Genomic DNA, 19,775 nt, shown 5'->3' on the forward strand with positions numbered 1-19,775 from the left:
CTCCACACTGCAGGAAAAAAACCCACTTTCCTGGTGCCCCTTGCTGCCAAGGATCCCTCTGGTAGCAGAGGACTTGGGTCTTCCCCAAATTTTAATGCTCTGGGCCAGCATGTGGCCTCCACGCCTGAAGCACAGCAGTGCCTCAAAGAGGGGCTGTGCCATTCTCCCTATCAATGTCAGGAATTAAGTTCAGCTTCACCCTTGCCAAGGTGGGAAAAAAAAAACTTTAGGGAATGAGGTGAGGAAGCAGCAAGTTGCAGGAGGCACACGGAGACACCTCCCCACCTCTGCTAACCTGGTGTTTCAGGCCAGCTCCAGCTATCACTGCCATGGGTGCTAGTGTGGGAAGGAGTGGAGGCAGGAAGAGGGAAAGGGAAATGCCAGCAAGGAGCACAGTTCAGCTGGTCTGCAGGGTGTTACCCTGTCCAAGGCAGAAAGAGCAGGGGAATTCCCAACTCAGCAACAGTTGCTGTCAAACTGAGGTAGAAGCAGAAAAGGGCTGCAATTATACTCTTCCATGGCCAAGAACCAAGAACCAAGTGCTTTCTAAGTCATCTGTTTTGTAAGTTATTAGTCACCATCACTTCCTAGCCACATAAACTCATTCCATTTGATTTTACACCTCCTGACAGGTCCCCAGGCCACTTGGATGCGAGCTTCCCATCAGTCTCACGAGAGGAGAGGCGATTCAGGTCAGTGGGTGGGAGAGGGAAAATTATTTTCTGCAGGTTTCCTCCCTCAGAAATGATGTTTCCACCCAATGAGCTCACCCAGAGAGCCTTCAGAGCTCCACTTCATCAGATATCCTTGGTTTGGGGCTGAGCTGGCTGAATGCTTCTGTTTTAACCTGTCCCTCCCTGGGGGTGAGGGACCAAGGTCTTTAGCAGACCAAGTGCTGTGAGGCATTTTGAACTTCCCTGGGGAAGGTGCAGGAGGCTTGAGGGAGGAAAGCAGCAGCAGTGCAGCCCCCCAGTCTGTCTCTCATTCTGAACCTGGTTCACTTCTCTGCCAGAAAGCACCACCGCAGCAGGACTTAGGAAGATGTGGATGCTCTGCTTCACTGCAATTCTCTGGCCTCGAGAGCTGGATGCACAACTCAGATATTCTTTGGCTCACTGTCCTGTGAAATGGGGTTTATTTATAGGAAGGCATATAAAATGCAGCTAAGGCAGCTCTGACAAGCTAAAACAAAGGATTTGTCTCTGTTTATGACACATGCATGTGGCTTTTGAATACATCCTGAAGAGTTTGCGGCCATTTATGCAAGAAGGAAACTATTGTAGCAGAAACCTACTTAATTTATAAAATAGTGACTGGTATACTACATGCTGAGAGGATGCTCACCTATGTGACCATGGGGCTACCATTAATTGAAAAAGGATCCTGACCCTGTCTATGCAGGAAAATCATCATTTTCTGCTGTCTTCAGTTGCTGCATTGAGGAATTGCACTGGGAGACAAGCAGCATTTCAAAGGGGCCTGGCTACCAGAAGATGGTGGTCAAAATGAACACGAGTTTTCAGAGTGCTGCAATCATCTCCAGCCCAAATTCAGATCAACCAAAGGAAGAGAAACAGTGATCCATTGGCACAGACAAACTCCAGCTTGCACGTCGTCCTCCAGCAGAGCTAAGGCAGAGAGCATCATCACAAACCCACAAGAAGAGCCACGCCCATTTAATAACCTATAATTTTTAAATATAACATTTTATTGCTTAGATGGTTTGATACAGAACAAGTTTTACTTTTTATTTTGAATTTGGAAGTACTGTACAACTGAAAAAAAGAGGAATAAAAGTACCAAAACTATGTGTGATTCTCTGTTCATGTGGCATAAACCAGTCTTGTACACAATTCGTAGCAGCAGTTTAAGTTCCCTTTAGAAAAATATGAATTCTACACATTTATTACTGTTTCCTGCATGGGATGAAATCACTAGGATTAAACTTCCTTCGTGGAGAGAGAAGAGAGAGAAAGGAGACACACAGAGAGTAAAGAGAAGATGAATCATTCTGAAAATGGAATCAGACTGTCACATAGCCCCCTAAAGTTATTTCACAACAGCCTCAAACAAGGTTCTCTCTTTTTTTTTCTTTTTCCTTTATTTTTTTTGCGCTTTCACAGTCAAGTGCTTAATGTAGTGATTGAATTATCTCCATGTTAAGTCCATTGCAACTCAGGCAAAAGAATTTTAGAAGATTTTTTTTTTGTTTTCTTTTTGTTTTGTTTTTGTTTTTTTGTTTTTTGTAAAAGCCCTGAGAGAGGAAAAAAAATAAAAAGATTCAAACGAAAATCGTATAGAGACAAATTAGCTGAACATGCAAACTAAAGCCTAAGATTCACCCATAGTTTAAACACATTATAAATTTCACAGTTTAATATTGGGGGAGGAAGGGAAACAAAAAAAAACCCCAACAACAGCAACAGTTCTCAGTCAAACTCAACTAATAAAAATGTCAATAAAATGTGGCAAGACCTTATACTCTACTAGGATATAGATAAATGCTAAATAAAGCTTTAAATCAATAGTGATTATTGCTAGCAGATGTCCCGGCAGGCTGCTGGGAATTAATTACTTGCTACATTGTTCTGCAGCATATAGTTTAGTAATGGCTTCTCCCCCACAGTATTGCGCAGTTTAGTGTGGAGAGTTGCAAAAAAAAAAAAACAAACCAAAATAAAACAACAAAACAACAACCCCAAAATAAACAAACAAAAAAAATTACAAAAACAAAAAAATACCCAAAATAATAATAATAATTATTATTATAATTATAATAGCAATAACAATTTAAGGGATGTGTGAACTGGTTTTAATTAAGTAGAATGCACCTGGGTAGAGTTTCAAATGAATCATTGGTTGTGATTGATTTATCTATATCTGGCGTTAGCTTCGTTTCTGAACTGGTTCAAACATCCCTATTTAAAAATTAAAAAAAAAAAAACCACAAAACACAAAAAAAAAAAATAGAAATCACATATACCTCAACCATTTTTTCTTATTCTATTTGTAAGAATATTACTCAAGAATGTTTCTCTTCCTTTGAATTCTGGACAGTGAGATTTCAGTCTCCAGAAAATTTTCAGAGAATTTTTAATATATAGATATATATAGATATATATATTATATAATATAGACCTGGGTCCGAGGCCCACTTCCTCCATGTCTGGTGAGAGCAGGAAAAGCGATTCTGTGGTGGGAAGGAGGGAGGGTCACAGTGCGGGCTGGGCTGGGCTGGGGGGCTGCAGTGGTGGAATAGCACAGTGAGGCTCCGGCAATGCTATTATGGCTCTGTCTGTCCCAGAGGTCATGACTGAAGGACAATTAACAAACAACAATAACGACAACAACGACAAGAACAACAAAAATGCTGGGCACTCCTAAAAATGCGCAGCTACAGTAGGATACATTTCGTTTAACCCCTTCAATATTGGAGGCTGGAGTGTCTGTCACCTGTTGCCGGCAACAGGAGCCATATGGAGAAATTCCAGCTGCCAGCATTAAAGGGGTTAAATTACTGATATGAAATTTAGACACACACCTCAAGTCTTCAAGCATCAACCCCAAAATCTCAGGAAGAATTTATTTCTTTTTTTTATTTTAAATTAATTTTATTTATTTTTAACATGTCGTATATCTGTAGTTTTATCACCAGTAGTATTTTCTTGCTCTTAGAACACGACAGAAGCAAGACGAGGGTAAGGCTCGCATTTCTCTCTTGCTTTCCACTGGAAGACGGGATAACTTTGCTCTGTGAGTGAGTGCCCGTCACCGAGGTGAGGGCAGCGAGGTCACTGCGGCACTGGCGGTGCCCCTCTCCCGGTGCCCCTCTCCCGCAGCCGGGGCTCCGCTGCCGCCCGTGCCCACCGCGAGGGAGGGAGGGAGGGAGGGAAGGAGGGAAGGAAGGAGATGTGCCCCGCACAGGCACGGTACCTCGCTGGCCTCCACGGGACGCTCCGGTCGGAGGAAGGGGTTCATGTAAAGTACAGTAGAAGAGCTGCAACAACAGGAGGAGGAGGAGGAGGAGCTGGTGAAAGCTGATGAGTCAAGAACACTCCGAGACGGGATCCAAGCTGCGCTACGCATCTCCGTGGGCAAATATTGCCCATTGGCTTCTGCTGACTGCAGAGACAAGCGAACTGATGGATTTATAAAATAATAATAAAATAATAATAATAATAATATACTGAAGCAAATCAAACATATGTAACAGCGGGTGCATAATTTCCATAGGTTACGTTGCTATGTAACTCTTCTCTGTATACACGCTCAGTCCGTGAGGGCCAGAAAAAACCCCTAGGATTTAGAAGACACTTCTAATGCTGAAAAGTGGAAACAAGCATGAGGTTGAAATTAATTTGTGTTTCCTGCTTTTGGCTTGAACCACTTTGAACACCTTCAACTGCCACGTTGTTCGTGCCTGGAACAGGCTTAATGCTCCACCATGTGGCAAATGCAAGAACATCTACTGAGAAAAAAAACAATAAATCAACATCTCCTCGGCATCTCCTCTGACTATTTCATATGAAATTCACATCATTTTTCTTCCAGTTATTGGCTATGGTATCCAAGGGCCTCCCACCCCACTGCCCCATTTCCAGCTCAGAGAACAAACACAGCGACTATCACAGATATACAAGAACAAGCTCACGCACACCAATACAAAAGGTAACATTAATGCTTAAATGAAAAAGGGTCCTCTCCAAATAATTCTTTAAAATATTAAAATCATTTTTGAAAAAAAATCTATAATACCAAAAGATCTAATAAAGTAGTAAGGCACTCAAATCAGTATATACTGTAGTCTCTTGCATTATTATACTGAAAGGCATATGGCACCATGTCCAGTCTGCCATACTCTTCCCCATAGCTGTAAGGTCGCTCTTCCAAAACCAGACTCCAGAAACCTTGCTCTGCTGGCTTCAGTTTGCCTGCTGAGACGGGTCCAACCTCCAAGCAAGTCATTCCACCCCCAGGAGCTGAGGCGCGCTGTCGGCAGAGGCCAGGATGTGATTCATGGGAGACGGAGCGTTGTGCATCTCCAGTAAGTCTTGGATGAAACCCGAGGGCCTCTCGTGCTCGGAGCTGCCCCGCGGTTCCTGGTCCTTTGCCGCGTGTTTCTGCACGCTCTTGGCGGGCTCGGCGAGGCAGGCGCCGCTCCTCTCCTCTCCGCAGGGGGAGTCCGTGACCGTGCCGGCCAGGGGCTCGCTCCGGCTCCCCGCCAGGGACGAGTGGCTACCGACGCCCCCCGCGGAGTCGCACTCGCTTTCGGAGATGGGGTTGGTGCCACTGTGGCTGGACTCGTTCTCGCTGTCTTCTCCGCACCGCGACTGCGTCTCCTCCTTGTCGCTCTCCTTCCCATGGTTTCGGGCATTTTTGACTTTCTGGTGGATGCGCTGGTGACGGACCAGGCTGTGCTTCAGAGTGAAGGTCCGTTCGCAGGTTTGACACTTGTAAGGTCGCTCACCTGGAAGAGAATGACAACACAAAGTCAGCTGTGAGGTCACACATGCGCCTCCCTCTTGTTTCAAGCAGCATGAAACACTTTGCACTTTGGAAATTCACAAATTGAACATCACATTTATGCAGATTATTTGCTTCTGTACTAGCAAACTAGCTGATGGAGTGCAAGCAGGAATACAGGTAAATGCCCACGGCACAAATGGAGCATTGAACTAAGTATCTACGAGCTTGGCGAGGCCCGCACTGAGGAGGGAGGAAGGCCGTAAGCACCAGGTGCTCACCAGCATCCTGCCTAATTTAGTCAGCAACTTTTCTGGAAAAAGTTTACAGTCGATCTCTGGAACTCAAAAACCTTTATGAAATCAGTCCACTACGTGGACTCCCTGATGCAGGTCAGCCCCAGACACATGTGGAGAGAGAGAATACTTTCCTCAGCAAGAACTCATTGGAAAACAAAGCAACCACAACCCCACAGACAAAATTCTCCCAAAATACAAACCACGCACACTGCCCCAAGGTGCTGTCTGCCCTGAAGAAACAAAAGTCCCACCCCAACCTGTCCTCCTTTTCCAAGTGTGCCTCTTAAAGACTTTTCAGTGCTGCAGTTCCATCAAGACACCATCTTGTGCCAATGAGCATCAGACTGAGACATGCAGTAGGCAGGCAGAGGTTTCTTGCACACTTCAGTGTGTCCCAAATGTTCCTCTTCTGAGTAAACAAATCCCAAAATCCTACAGGTATCTTTACTAAACCTCACACATTAAAACTGAAATATAAGGAATGTGCAACCTGACAGTATTTTGTCAATATAGTTGAACAAGTGGGAAGGAGACAAGGAGAAGAGTCAACCCACAGCATTGGTGCAAATTCCTCAGCTGAAAATATGTGTATCTGACAGTAGGGGTAGGCCATAGTTACATTTATGAATTTGAAGAAAGCACTGTGCCAGGTTCCTGTTCCACACCTATTCTATGTTAAAACATCCTTCAAGTGTCAAATAAGAAAGAGAAACAAACAGGAAAAAAACATACTGACAAAGCCCACAATAACCCAGCAGGCAATGAAAACAATTAAAACAGAGAGTATGGAAATGTCCATGGGCACACATGGTCCATGGAGGTAAAGCTCAGTACTTTGGATATCAGCATTTTCCTGAAGCTTCTGCACTTGAATGAAAATAGGCTCTAGAAAGGGACCTGTCATGTTTCACTTGTGGCTCAGTGGCAGAAGAAAACAGGTCAGTTTTGCGCTCAATAGGTGAATATTTATGTTTTAGAAGGGTTGAAGCTATTCAGGCATTACTCTCTGGTGTAGTTTTCTAAAAATCACTGTAAATTACAACACAAATATTTTGTCAATGGCAAAGATCTTGTCTTCAGCAGAGAGAACCTTCAAAAGACACAAAATGTCAAAATGGACCAGGTTTCCCATGTCAGAGCAGCTTGCTGGCAGGTAAAATACATAATTAATAAGGATGAATGATTAATTCACCTTTGAGCTGGTTCATGGCTTCATCTCATTTGCAAGGCACTGCTGCAATCTGCCTATCACATAAAGCAATCCCACTGCCCAGTCAAGTCACTGGGCAAGTGTTTCACTACCAGTGTTCCACCTTCCCTGCCAAGTGACCACTGGATCTCTGCCTTGCACCCAAGCAGCAGGTCGCACACATCATCAGCATGTTACCCATATTAGGCTCAGATGATCAGACAAAACCAAACTCTTTCTCTCTCTCTCTCTCTCTCTAAACTTTGACTCAGAGGTGAGGTCTCATTGATACAGTTTCTCCACTGCTGGTCAAATATTGGGAAGAAGTAAAGCCACACACGCATGGCAAGAAAGGAGTCAGAAGATGCCCAGGGATCTCCACACTTGCCCTAACCTCTGAACTCTCAAGCAATCATGGGGAAAAGAGTTTGGGAGTTGAAAATAAAGCAGTGGCTGCAATTCTTGCTCCCTCCATAGGCTTTTTATGCAGCATGGGGGACTGGGGCAGAGAAGACACCTTGCAGATACCTTTAGGACTAAAAGCAGTGTCTCCAACCTCAAGTGCCGGCAGCAACCGTGCACCTCCAGAGCAGACACCTCAGTCTGGTGGGACACCTCATGGTCTGTTCTGCCCTCAAGCCTCCTCTTACCTGTATGAGACCGCATATGTCGCGTCAGATCTTGCAGAGACCAGAAACGCTTGTTGCACACAGTACAGACTTTCTTTCTTTTGTCTGCTTTTGCAGTACTCTTAGCCCCATCAGTCTTTGGTTTGTCATCACTGCTCTTCTCAGTGGACTTTCTCTCTGTGCCTTCCCCCTCAGAGATGCTTTCGCTCTCTTCATTCTCCTTTCCTGTTGCCTCAAAGTCCACAGGAGACTCCACTACCTTCAAGTCCAACGGAGACTCTTCCTGCTCAAGACCAGAGTCATGCATCGAGGGAGCTCCTGCATCATCCTGAATGCTTTTGCTTTCATCCTCACTGCTCCTTTCATCCTTTCTGTCCTCACGAATGTGGGCCTTTTTGTGACGGCTAAGAGTGCCAGCAAACTTGAAGGTTTTGCCACAAATGTCACAGGCATGTTTCCTTTCAGTCTGAGAACTGCTGCCTGCACTCTGGTCACTCTCTGCCAGCTTGAAGTCCATTAATTTGCTGGCAAAATTGAGGTCAAGACTTTTGTTACTTACAGAATCTTCCTCAGGGCCCTCTTCATATCCATCCACTTTTTCTTCAGCATCCTCTTCTGCCAGAAGGGAATCGGCCTTCTGCTCCTCCTTGGGGCCGTGCTCACTCTCTGGCAGCTCTGTCATTTCCTCTGACTGCTCCTTCTCCCCACAGCTCAGGTTCAAGGCTTTGTTTCCTGTAGCTAGTGCCTCTGCATCCGCCTGGCTCTCTGCAAGGAAACACAGAGAAACTTTCAGTGGGATTCCCAACTACCAGCAGTGAGTCTGCACAGGGACCCAGGAGCATCGTTTCTGATCAAGCATCCCAACATCTATTTCTCTTGTCTATGACCTAGGCCAGCAACTTACAGCTGAAAAGAGATGAAAATACCACAGAACCCAATTAACAAGATGATACAAACTCTTTCACAAAATGCTTTCTTTTCCAAAACAGACTCACAAACTCAGCAGCTTCCTGCAATAATTTTTAATATAATCACTTTTAACCAGAGAACACAAGACACCGAAGAAGAGCTGAGGTCACTATTAAAAATAGACCATTCCAGAGGCACATGGATGTATTACTAATAAACTTGTGTATGAAAAACATGAACACAGACTGAAATAATATGCAACCTGCATATTTATCAAACTAATTTTTGTGTAGCAAGAAATGTTTTTCCAAGGAAATGTAAAGGCCTCACGCAACCACCTGGTACAACTAAATGTGAATACTTAGTGCAGACAGTAACACAAAAGTTAGCTTAAAAAATTGGGTATACACCATGAAAGTGGAAGATGTGTAAGTTTGTCCACACCTGAGTCTTTGATATGCCACTTGGAATCAAAACGTAACAGGCTTTGCTGTTTCACAGTTACCTCACAAGAAGACAAAAATTACCTAAGATGTGGTCCTTAATGGTGTCCTCTGCTTACTTACCTGTCTGCAGCATTAATGTTGCTAAAGATGTAACAAATGTCCAAAAAACTGAAACAGGTAAGGTGCTTAAGGAGAACAGAGGGCTGGAGCTGTTCTCCTTCCAAGCTCCACACAAATAGTGCATTAGTAAATAGGAAATAAGCTGGTCAGGCTCTGGAGGCCAAAGCTGCTGCTGATGTAACTGCATCCCCAGTGCCACTTCCCAGGAATTGTTCCAGGACACGAAGTTCGCAAGTGGTGCTTTCTGAAAGCTGAAACTTTCCTTTAAGTCCTGCACCCCGCCTCCTGCCTATTGACAGCAAGCAGCAAAAGGAGCCCACAACCCAGCCAGCATTTCAACATTCATCTGCAAGAACGATAGCTGCTGAGTAACTCCAGGGATTTAGAAACTCTAGGAGAGCAGTGCAAGCACTCTGTTTGACACAGTACAACATGTGCTTGTCTCCAAACTGCCCAGATTTTCTATTACAGGCTTTTTCCCTAAGCAATGAGTAAAAACAGAAGATAAGAAGATGGTTCTCAGGCACATATTAGTTTGAATGTAGTCTTGCAACATGATTTGCACTGGGCCCATCTCCTCTCGCTAGTGATAATAAATGGCCACTAAACAAATGTCAAAGTGAAGCAGTGTTTCTGGTGATAGTGAATGATCACTTAATAGTGTGCAATTCTTGGTATGCTTTTTCTTGGGGGAGTTTAAGGGGGAGAAGTGACCTATCACAAAAAGTAATCTCACCTTTTAATCAGAACAGATCTGTTTACACAGACAGTGGATTACACAAAGTTCATTGCTCATCTAATTATCTGCCCGTTAGAACACGCAAGCAAGCCCTAATCTGTGTGTAAGGCCACAGAATGTGAGGATGGGGACATCTGAAAGCAGACGTGGGCTGCCCTGTCTCATCCCCTGTGAGGTCAGGAAATGCTCCCCTGATGGGATGGATGTGTGTTGGGCTGAAGAAAGGCTGCCAGCACAGCACAGCACAGCACAGCACAGCACAGCACAGCACAGCACAGCACAGCACAGCACAGCGGGGGTTCATTAGGGAGAGGGGCAGGAAACCATGTGAGCTCTGTTAGGATGGAGATGAGTGAAGAGCACAAGGAAACCAAGATGGGAAAAAGCTCCTCTTAATCGTACCCAGAGCGATGTTCTGTAACTCTTTATTGACCAAACAGAAAACAGTGGATGCAGAGGGAGATTTCTTTCCTGTTTTTCAACATGAAACATCAGAAGCAAGGTGAGTGAGGAGAATGTGCATGGGTGGCACTCAAGGTAAGAGCAAGCCAAAACCATTATGTCTCTTAATACAGAAGTTCCAACTTCAACATTCAATGACATACATCATTCATGATTTTCCAATTTTTCCATAACTTTTTCTTCTTCTGCTTCTAGTATTTGGAAAAATAGATCATTTTTCTTACTCATTCTTCAGTATATTCTCAGTATACTCATTCTTCAGTAAATTGTACTTGAATTCTATCTCCTTCTTTCCTCTCCTCTGTGCCCTGGGCCTCTTCCAAGCTGTTATTCTGTTCTTGCACGTGTGGCCTACAACTACATTTTCTGGTGCACAAGAGAAAAACACTTCAAGGGATAGGTGGTCCACAGGTAAGTGATGTACTGGCATAGGCAAACAGATGAGGTCTACATAAAGAAAAACAAACCCTTAAGTTTAAACAATGTGCCTTCACAAAGGGCAAAGCCCACTCCAGATCCTAGGAACACAAATGTACAGAGGCTTTCTCTTCTGAAGCTCCTCTGGGCCGGGCAGCCCTGAAGGAACATTCAAAGCTCAGGTGGTGACATAGCCAGAGATATGCTGACACATGTACATGCTTGGGGGAGCGCTCTTCCTTCTCCCCTGCACAAACCACACCTGCCCTTTTCCTTGTCAAGAAGAAGTTTCACAGGCCCCTTAGGAAACTTCATGCATGTACCTCACATAAAGCAGCAGTTCCTGACTAGCTGAGCTGCTCTGTGGTTATCTCCAACCTGTGCAGTTGGTTCTGCAGCTGGTAAAAAAGTGAGCTGCTTTGCACAAATCCTGGTTATTGGGGATGGGCGAGAATCAGCCCAGTTCTGCCTCTGATGAACTGGAATAGCAGCAGGGAAGCTGTGAAGGTGTGTGGTAAACACAATGGTTGTGAAGACAATTGGCCAGGTCCAGTGTGAGACTTCTCCTGCAGTGCGAGAAATGGCTGCAAGGGTAGTCTTGTGCTGGCAGCTGCTTCATCCACTCCAGCAGAGGTTAGGCCTGGCCTGCACTACTGTTTTCTGCCTTCTTACATGCCCACTGTAGCAACAGAAACCCTGCTGGCCACACAGCTCCAGCAGGCTTCTATCTTACACAAGGAGGAGGATTTTGACTGAGCCTTCAAATCTGGGCAAACATCCCTCCAACAAGACAGAGCTCCTCTCACATGGATAATTCCCATCTCCAGAATTTGGCTGATTTATGTTGCAGAGCAGTCACTCGATTCCAGGCAGGGAAAGAAACAGGATGCACAGGAAAGGCCTGCTGTTTCTTTTGCCCCTTTCCCATTTTTCACTTACTGAGGCTGTAAAATGCTTTCCAGTCCACTTGTTATCCCACAGAATTTACACTTGGTGAATCAAGAGGACAAGAGCAGCGAAATCCACTTCTCAAGGCTTCCACCCACTGCCACTTCTTCAGCAACCATGGGAGCAGCACACGTTACACCTTGTCGTGTGCAACCAGTGTGTCACTCCCCCAAAATGAAGAGAAGAAGGTGACACTATCTGAAGATCTCAATTCTGACACCAGAGTCAAAAAAGATGTGCAGAATAAGGAAGAAAGAGGAGAAGAGCAGGGATGTACGGACATAGGGAGGAAGGTGACAAAAAAACCACTGGTAACTCAGCTGCTGCCTCGTCAGCTCCTGGGAAAAAAAAAACTTCTCCATAAGCTAAACCTCAAGGACGCCATCTGAGAATCCAAAAACTATTCCGCTTGCATGAAAGAAACCACTATATAGATGTAGCCAAAATAATTTTTCCTTCAAACTGTGGAAAGACAAGACTGCTTTGCTGAAGTCTATTTACAAATCAAGTAGCTGTCTTTTGTCAGCCCAGTGAGAAGAATCCACTTCATCTTTTATTGGTGGCAAGAAAGAGGAGGGAACTGCTTCCCTACATATGCAAACAAATTATGAAGAGGGACACCAAATGTGAAAAATTTCAGATGAAAGAGGAGATACAGATCAATGTGGGGAGCTTGCTGGCATGATTCTTTTTGTACATGGTTTTATTTTTTCCTGGAACTATGGTGGAATAGAGTGTAGAGCTTGAGACACTTCAAAGTTAGTAGACAAAACAGGAGGTAATGAAAAACATTTTGGTGCTAAAGCAAGTGTTTATTGACAAACATTCCTAACATCCCAAGAGAAGAGTTAGAAAACCCATTCGATAAATAATCCTCAAAATTAGAGTAAACAGACCACTGGAAATGGATATTGTACAAGCAGTTGGCATTATCAGTCAGATGAGCTGATGATTTACTATCTTCCCTACATTAACTGAAATAACCCCAGCTTGTTTTATATTTTACAATAGAGGCAGCCACCACTAGGTGGTAGCAGTTCTAGTAAATTTGGGATTTTTTGGACTCACACACACAATGCTGCTTCTACTTCCACTCATGAACTGGAGAACATCTTTTAAACCCAGAGAACCCACTTGAAAAATTTTGGGTGTTATCTTCATCCATTTTTATTGTAAACATTCTAAATAATAAAATTCAGCCACCTTCATTACATCACCTGCAAACACTCAAGTTAAATATTTAATCATCCCTCACACGGTTGAGAGAGCTTCGACTGTGTCTTCATGCCTTGTGAAATGAAAATATTCAAGCTAGAAAAGGACTATTTACAGTAAATGGAACTGAATATGTCTAGGGAAAAAGAAAAACAATTCTGGGAAAAAACACTTTCTGTCTTTAACACACACTATGATTCCCCAGTACCTTTAACAGAGCAGCTGAAGTCATGATGAAAAGTTTTCAGGATTAGCTCTGACTGCACCTACCATGGGGATATCTGCATTTAAGGTAGCAGGGGCAAAGCCCACACTATGAGCTTATGATGGATTGCACCATTCAGCAGAAAGGCAGTCTGATGTAGAGCTGCCAATACAGCCAGCAGGCTATACATCGTCTCCTCAGTACCCTCATACAACAGCTCTAGCACTCAGGCTAACCCCAGCAGCAAATGACTCTTGCTTTACCCTGAGCTCTGGCTCTAGAGCAGCTGTTAAACTTTGCCTGACACTAAAAACACGATTTCAAGCCCTTTGTCCTCTAAGAAATACCCACAAATGTAGTTCAGAGGTACAGACAGCTAGAACAGTTTGGAAAAAGTCCCCCACTATACCCAGGGCTCACATGATTTCTGGAGGGATCACAGTGTGCAGATATCTAGAGCAAAGATGAATTCTGCTAAATGCTAATCAGAAAATTCACTGTTGAGTATACTTTGTAAATATTTGTCTAGTTAACACAGAGCAGTTGTGTTCAACCCTCTCACATCAGGGGCAAGTCTCTTTACGAAAGGGATCTTTCCTTATTAAGTTCTCTTTCTCCATTATGTAAGAGATAATCCCTTACCCCATTCCTATCCTACATCTCTGTCAACTGTATTTTATTGCAAGAGGGGAGCATTAAGACAGCCCTAAGGAGACTAAGGCAGGGCTGCTTTAACATGACGAAAGTGGGCAGTTAATTAAGCTGCTCCACATTTTCCTTGTATGCCTCTCTGCCGGGACAGCTCTCTGCTGGTCTGACTGCTGTGAGCTGGGGGAAATGCCCTCAGTTTGCTTCAGGCACTTTAGGCCATTCTCTTCCTCCCCATGTAGCAAAGGTATGAGCAAGCCCCATCACTTACACAGCCTCCTCATCTCTAAATCCTGCTCTAAACCACCATCCTGTTTTTGTTTTGGTTTAAAACAAGACCAAAAGAAACCCTCTATAAACTTGTTCCCATTGACACTCTATTGAATTGCACTTCCTGTCTTACACCTCATCCTAAAGTTTTGCTTCATTTATGGCTGACCAAACACCATCCAAGCATCTCCCTTCATTCCCTTTCCTTCTGGCATACAGTGAAATCCAGATGACCACTCACTTCCAAGGACAGCCTTCACAAGGACTCTGCATGTGAGCCCTGAGCATGCTGCTTACCCACCCAAAGAAACCACCTCATTTTAAACTTAGCATGGTTTCAAATTCTTAGTTTACTTCCACAGATTTGGAAATTCCTTTTTCTTGGACAATGGAGGGAGACCACAAGTCCAAAGCTGTTGAATGATTCTGAACTGAGATTAACCACTGCCTGGTGAAGCCAGTTATAAACGCTAAGCTGTGCTATAAAGTGCATGTGGTAACTATAACTGTGTGCACTATCAGAACTGGGCTCCCTCCTCGATGCCTAAAGCTGCTATTTGAAGACACAAAGCACTGACAACAAAGCCAATTTCAACAGCATCTATCCCCAGTGCCTCCCAGAAGATGATGCTAGCTCCACACCTCAGCTCCATCCATGTGCTTGCTCCTTTAGGGCTGTTCTGCCAGCCAGATCCGGGAACTGATCTCATGACTACCAGTCCCTCCCCTTGCCCTTTAAATTTTTTTGGGCAGCTGGGTCAGCTACAGCTGCAGGGATGAACAGTTGGGAACAGGTCGAGCCAGTACTGCCAATAAGTGCTTTGTGTTATCCAACCATGGCCCAAGGCCCTGTCTGCCGGGGGCAGGTCGAACCACTCTGACCAGCCCAGCACTGGCTGCTGAGAACATCTACCTTGCACCCAAGTCCTACCCACCCTACGTGCTGCACCAGTGCTCGTCTAGCAGCTTTAGAAATGCTTGCCTCCCCACACCACCAAAGAGCTGAGCTGCTTTAGGACCCCTCTGACTATAAAGAAAGTCTTCAGTCGACTCAAGTAGAACATTTCAGTTTTATTCTGCCAGGAAAATTGTCAGAGGTGAGCACTTTCAGAGCCCTTCCTGCAGACTTTTGTTCTTGGAGGGGATCATGTCATAACACGAGTCTTTCTCTCTCAGGCTGTAGCCATCTGTTGTCTGCATAGGCAGGATGGGCCCACGTGACACTGCAGACACCATGCTACAGCCCTCTGAAGTTACAGGCTGTTAGCATGGTAACGAAGCAACTTAGTCTCTTCATGATAGGCAAGATCAAACCATGTCATAACAGGTCCCCAGCACGGCAGATTGCAAAGCCAGACTAGTACTGAGACCTGTATTACCACATTTGGATCACTGCAAGGCAACCTGCTGTATTAAAAGAAGCAGAAAGGATGAGAGAGGCTGGCAAGACAGCAGACTTTCCCAAACAAACTGGTGCATGGGGATGTAAGAGAAAAATCCTGTGCACACTCTGTGCAATCTGATCAGCAGCTACCCTGAGGTTGAGAGTAATAACTCATTTGTAATTTTAACTACCCTGACGTGCAGAGCCAACTTCTTGTTGCTTTCAAGTTTGTTACTTCCAACAATTTTCCCATGAAACCAGCTCAAAGTGACACAAAGTGACGCTGTCTGTACTGGAGGTGTGAATAACTTAGAGCAACAGCTCCCTTGTGCAAGCAGTTTTCAGGCAAGGGACATGTACCACCATCTGCTGAGCTTCCTTCTTGCACCCATCCCATTTGGTCAGCACAGAGTGACTGTGCTCACCCTCGGTTTTGTGTCAGCTCCTCCATTCTGGCTGAATGCCACTCACCTGCCTACAACGGAGCCTAGCATGATCTGACAGCCAACCTCTTTCACTACTGACAAGACAGAGGGGGCAGTATGATGGCAGGTGAGCTTCAGTGCAGATTAACACAAGGTAAAACAATCTAAACTGTACCTTTGTGATGCTGACTACAGTACTGGCAGGTACATCCAGGCAGGAGGACTCAAAGCCATTGCTGATGTCTCTCCAGGATCACTGACATGGCCTGCAGCAGCAGCCAAATTAAAATCAGACTGCATCAGCAGGCTCAGAAAACAACTGGAAGGACCTGCAGACAGCAGCTCCATAAACAGGTTGTAAGGGCAGTGGGCAGGGATGCATCTCCAAACACGCAACCCTAAGGAAGCAGTTGTGGATGCTGACAGAGCTTTAAGAGCAACAGACCAGAGAAAGTGGCTGTGTCCACATGCTCACACTAAAGAATACATCCTCCTCCTACCAGTGGAGACCAGAGTACCACTGCTCCAATGTGGAAGGGCACTTCTCACATTCTTATGCTTTGCTTGCCTGCAGTGTTCAGCCCAACCAAGTAAAACTTGGCCTTGGTGTTCTGAACAGCTGGGAAAAATTGCGTGTACCACTGTAAGATCCAACATCCTCTTCCTTAGGCTGGGGGATAAGCACATTTCTCCACAGGTAGCAGCTGGCAACTCCAGGTTTGTGGAAATTCTGCTAGATTTGGTAGAAATGACACCACCTTTCTGACAGGGGAAGGGGCTTCTGGCCTGACGCAAGATAAAATGTATGAATTTATCCTGCTCTGTTATAAGAAACTTCCTTGGTTTTCTTCCTTTGCCTCTTATTGCTTGGTGATCAACCACAATATCCTGACTGCAAGCTCCTCAACAGCAGGCTCTCTCTGGAAATGCCTATCACCTATGTGAATTGGACACAATTTCCATCAAAGCCACAGGGCATCTCTCCACTGACTTCAGTGGAATCAAGGCCCATACGTTGAATAAGCAGTAAATTATTTTCCCTTAGGAGAAATTTTTTATGTCTATAATTCATTTAAATGACTAGAACAGGGGAGGGACTAAGCACAGGAAAAGTTGAAAGAAAAGCCAGGATCATGCAGTGCAATGAGGACGGCAATCCTGCAAGACATCTTTGTGATGAAGAAAGAGATTGAGAGGATAGTTACTTGTAAAAGGAGATCAGCTCCTGTCACACCTTCCACCTCACACCCAAAACCCCTGAAAACACAGGCACACCACCCACCCCCTGCCACAGCCAGCAGCCTCTTTGATACAACATTGTGGGTATCTCTTTCACTTTCATCTTCTGAAAGTTGGCTCTGTTCTAGTTAACATCTCAACCCGTACCAGGGACTCCCTGCATCTCACAGACATCTCAGGAGCTGCTTCTTTCTCTTCATTTTCTTCCAGTGTCAACACAACTTTTTAGATGCATCACGGTACTGCTTTTTTGTAGGCTTTCAAGTCACTCTTTCCTTTTAGATGCCTGCTAATTCACCCATAAATTTATGGCTACAAATATCACTGTTTTTTGCACTTCTATCTGGCTTCATTCACAATGCAAATACAAAACTTCAAAGTCAAGGAGAAATCCTTTTGCTTCACGGTAGCCCAATTCCTTTCCACATTTCTTTTCAAGCATGCAATGACAGGATTAGCTAAGGATTAATTACTTGAAACTCAACCTGCATCTCAGGTCACAATTTTCTCATATTTTCAGCGCTTAAAATCTTTGTATCAATCAAATATTTGTCATACAAACCAATATTTGCAACAGATAAAATATACTTCTTTCCACACAGATGTCCTAGCTGGGGGTCTCAAAACCCAAACAAAAATTCCACTTACTGTGCAAACTCCAATCCTCCCACCTGAAGTTGCAGTGCTTTCCAAAAATGTCACCTTTAAAGGCACAAAACCAGAATTTTCAGGAAAAGCAGTTTTCTCTGCCTTCTGTATTTGTCCCTTAAAGGCAACTGCTCTTCTGATAAAATACATTCACTCACTGGAAGGTAACCTAAAAAGTCAATGTGATTTGATTTTTTTATTAAGTTTTTCCATACGAATAGTCATGGCCTGTAATAAAATACATCTGTGCCTAAATATTGACTTGGGACTGACTGTAAATTTTGTTTAGCAGCACAGCAGGACTAGCCTAGTCTGCCTACATTTCATGGTAGCCAGCTCTTTGAAGAATGTCTTTTTCAGTATAAAGGGTCACCTGAATAATCAAAGCATGTAAGATCAGTCCTCAAGGTATCTCCTGCCACTGCTAGCAGAAACATGTTATTCACCATGGTAATTACAAATGTTGCAAAATAAAGATGTTTACAATTTTACTTTGATTTAAATCATAAAAGCAAAGACTAAAACTGCCTCAAAGTCCTTTTTTTTTGGTGACTTGTGACCTCCAATCAATAGGAAACACTGAAGTTCATGGGCTAGATGTAAGAGTTTTCTATTTATTTATTCCTTTATTTTGTTTATAGATATTTCTTTGTATGGTTTGTTCCTGTTGTTGCAGCAAAACAAAACAAAATCAAAAAACCCCCTCTGCCATTAAATCTCGCTTTTTACAAAATTTAATCTTGGGCCAATAAGACCTGCCAGTAACCCTCAGAAAATATTCTCAAGTGATTCTTTGCAAACAGATTAGGTTATCTATAACAAACTGGTGGTTAAAAACAACCATTACTGTAATTTTATACCGTACCTAGTCTGATCTGCATCCTATAAAAAGGAGCAAAACCAACTGCATCACCTGCAGGGCACATCTTAGTCACAATTCTGAGAATTAAAAAAAAAAAAAAAGCAGCAAACTGTGTCGAACATAGGAAAGTAAATTATACATTAAAGACATCAAAAGAAAGAAAGTATTAAAACCAAGTGCTCGAGCATGTTCAAACAAAACACAGCTACTGCATTAGGCACTGTATAAAACCAAGCTATGCCAAATTCCCAGTGTCCCACTTGTGAGCTCACCATTAAAATAAAAAGCCACTGAGGAAGGTGTATGCTTCTTCATGGAAATGTTTATGAATTAAAAAAAAAAAAAAAACCCACCAAACACACAGTTGTGTTGAGGCAAGGTTCAGCAGGACAAAAGCTTCCCTGAGAGACACCTCTGGTTGCATGAGGGATGTGGGTCACTGGTAGCATGTGCATTTTTGTACTTTCACAAAGGAGAAATAGGATCTTGACACCACATGGAAGGTGGCCTCTGTGTTGAAATTTTATTGAACATGAATGACAGACTTGCAAAAACCTTCTTACATCTGTATGGATACAGCAGTTCAAAACTCATAATATACAGATTGCACTTAAATGCTCAGAATGATACACCTTTTCCTCATCCTAACTTAGACCACTTACATGAATTACCTCCATAACAACTTTTCTCCAAACTGACACAGAAGAGCTAGGTCCTGCTTTTTAGATCAAACAACTGCTTTGGGGTTAGGGTTTTTTTTTGTAGCAGTGTTAAACAGTCAGCTTGCCTGCTGTGATTGCCTATGGATCACATATCCAACATATGCAGTTTGGAAGCAGATCACTGGGAATTTCATCTATTCCATTCAGGTTAGCTTGTTCATCCTTTCTCTACCCAGGTCAGGGAGCAGCCATCAAACACAGACAATAATAAAGTTCTCTTTTTCTCTTTACAAAGATTAGCTAATAGATTTTTTTCTTAACTAATTTTAAAAAACAGAGCTATCTGACAAGTCACAAGTTATCTGCCTGTGCAATACGTGGGGATAGGAACACTGTGCAGTACTACAACACTGTCAATTTCTCCACAAGAAAACCAGTTTGCCCATCTAGAAATAAAGCCAACAAACTGCTGCATCTATCACAGAGCTGCCAAACTCCCTGCATGCCACCAACACCTGACACCCACCACAAAAACACAGGGCTTGCTCCACCTGAATGCAATCCTGAGGCCTGCTTTGGCACCACCTCCCTGGCCA

The 19,775-nt window shown here is 43.8% G+C and overlaps 1 protein-coding gene across 11 annotated transcripts in view; it reads right to left on the reverse strand.

The window, feature by feature from the left end:
* Window positions 1-1,687: 1,687 nt before the first annotated feature.
* Window positions 1,688-19,775, reverse strand: part of RREB1 (ras responsive element binding protein 1) — a 122,431-nt gene continuing 104,343 nt past the window's right edge. For 9 of the 11 annotated variants that reach the window (XM_071452382.1, XM_071452427.1, XM_071452375.1 and 6 more), the window contains 2 exons: window positions 7,602-8,345; window positions 1,688-5,467 (listed from right to left, as the gene is read on the reverse strand). In XM_071452382.1, the coding sequence (XP_071308483.1) occupies window positions 4,962-5,467; window positions 7,602-8,345 (1,250 nt within the window). In that variant the 3' untranslated portion in view covers window positions 1,688-4,961. The remainder of the gene's footprint in view (window positions 5,468-7,601; window positions 8,346-19,775) is intronic. The other 2 variants (XM_071452426.1, XM_071452428.1) reach the window with 2 other exon arrangements.

Source organism: Agelaius tricolor, unplaced genomic scaffold (assembly GCF_023055355.1).
Source record: "Agelaius tricolor isolate 1412-34295 unplaced genomic scaffold, bAgeTri1.0.p SCAF_2, whole genome shotgun sequence".
Lineage (NCBI taxonomy): Eukaryota > Metazoa > Chordata > Aves > Passeriformes > Icteridae > Agelaius > Agelaius tricolor.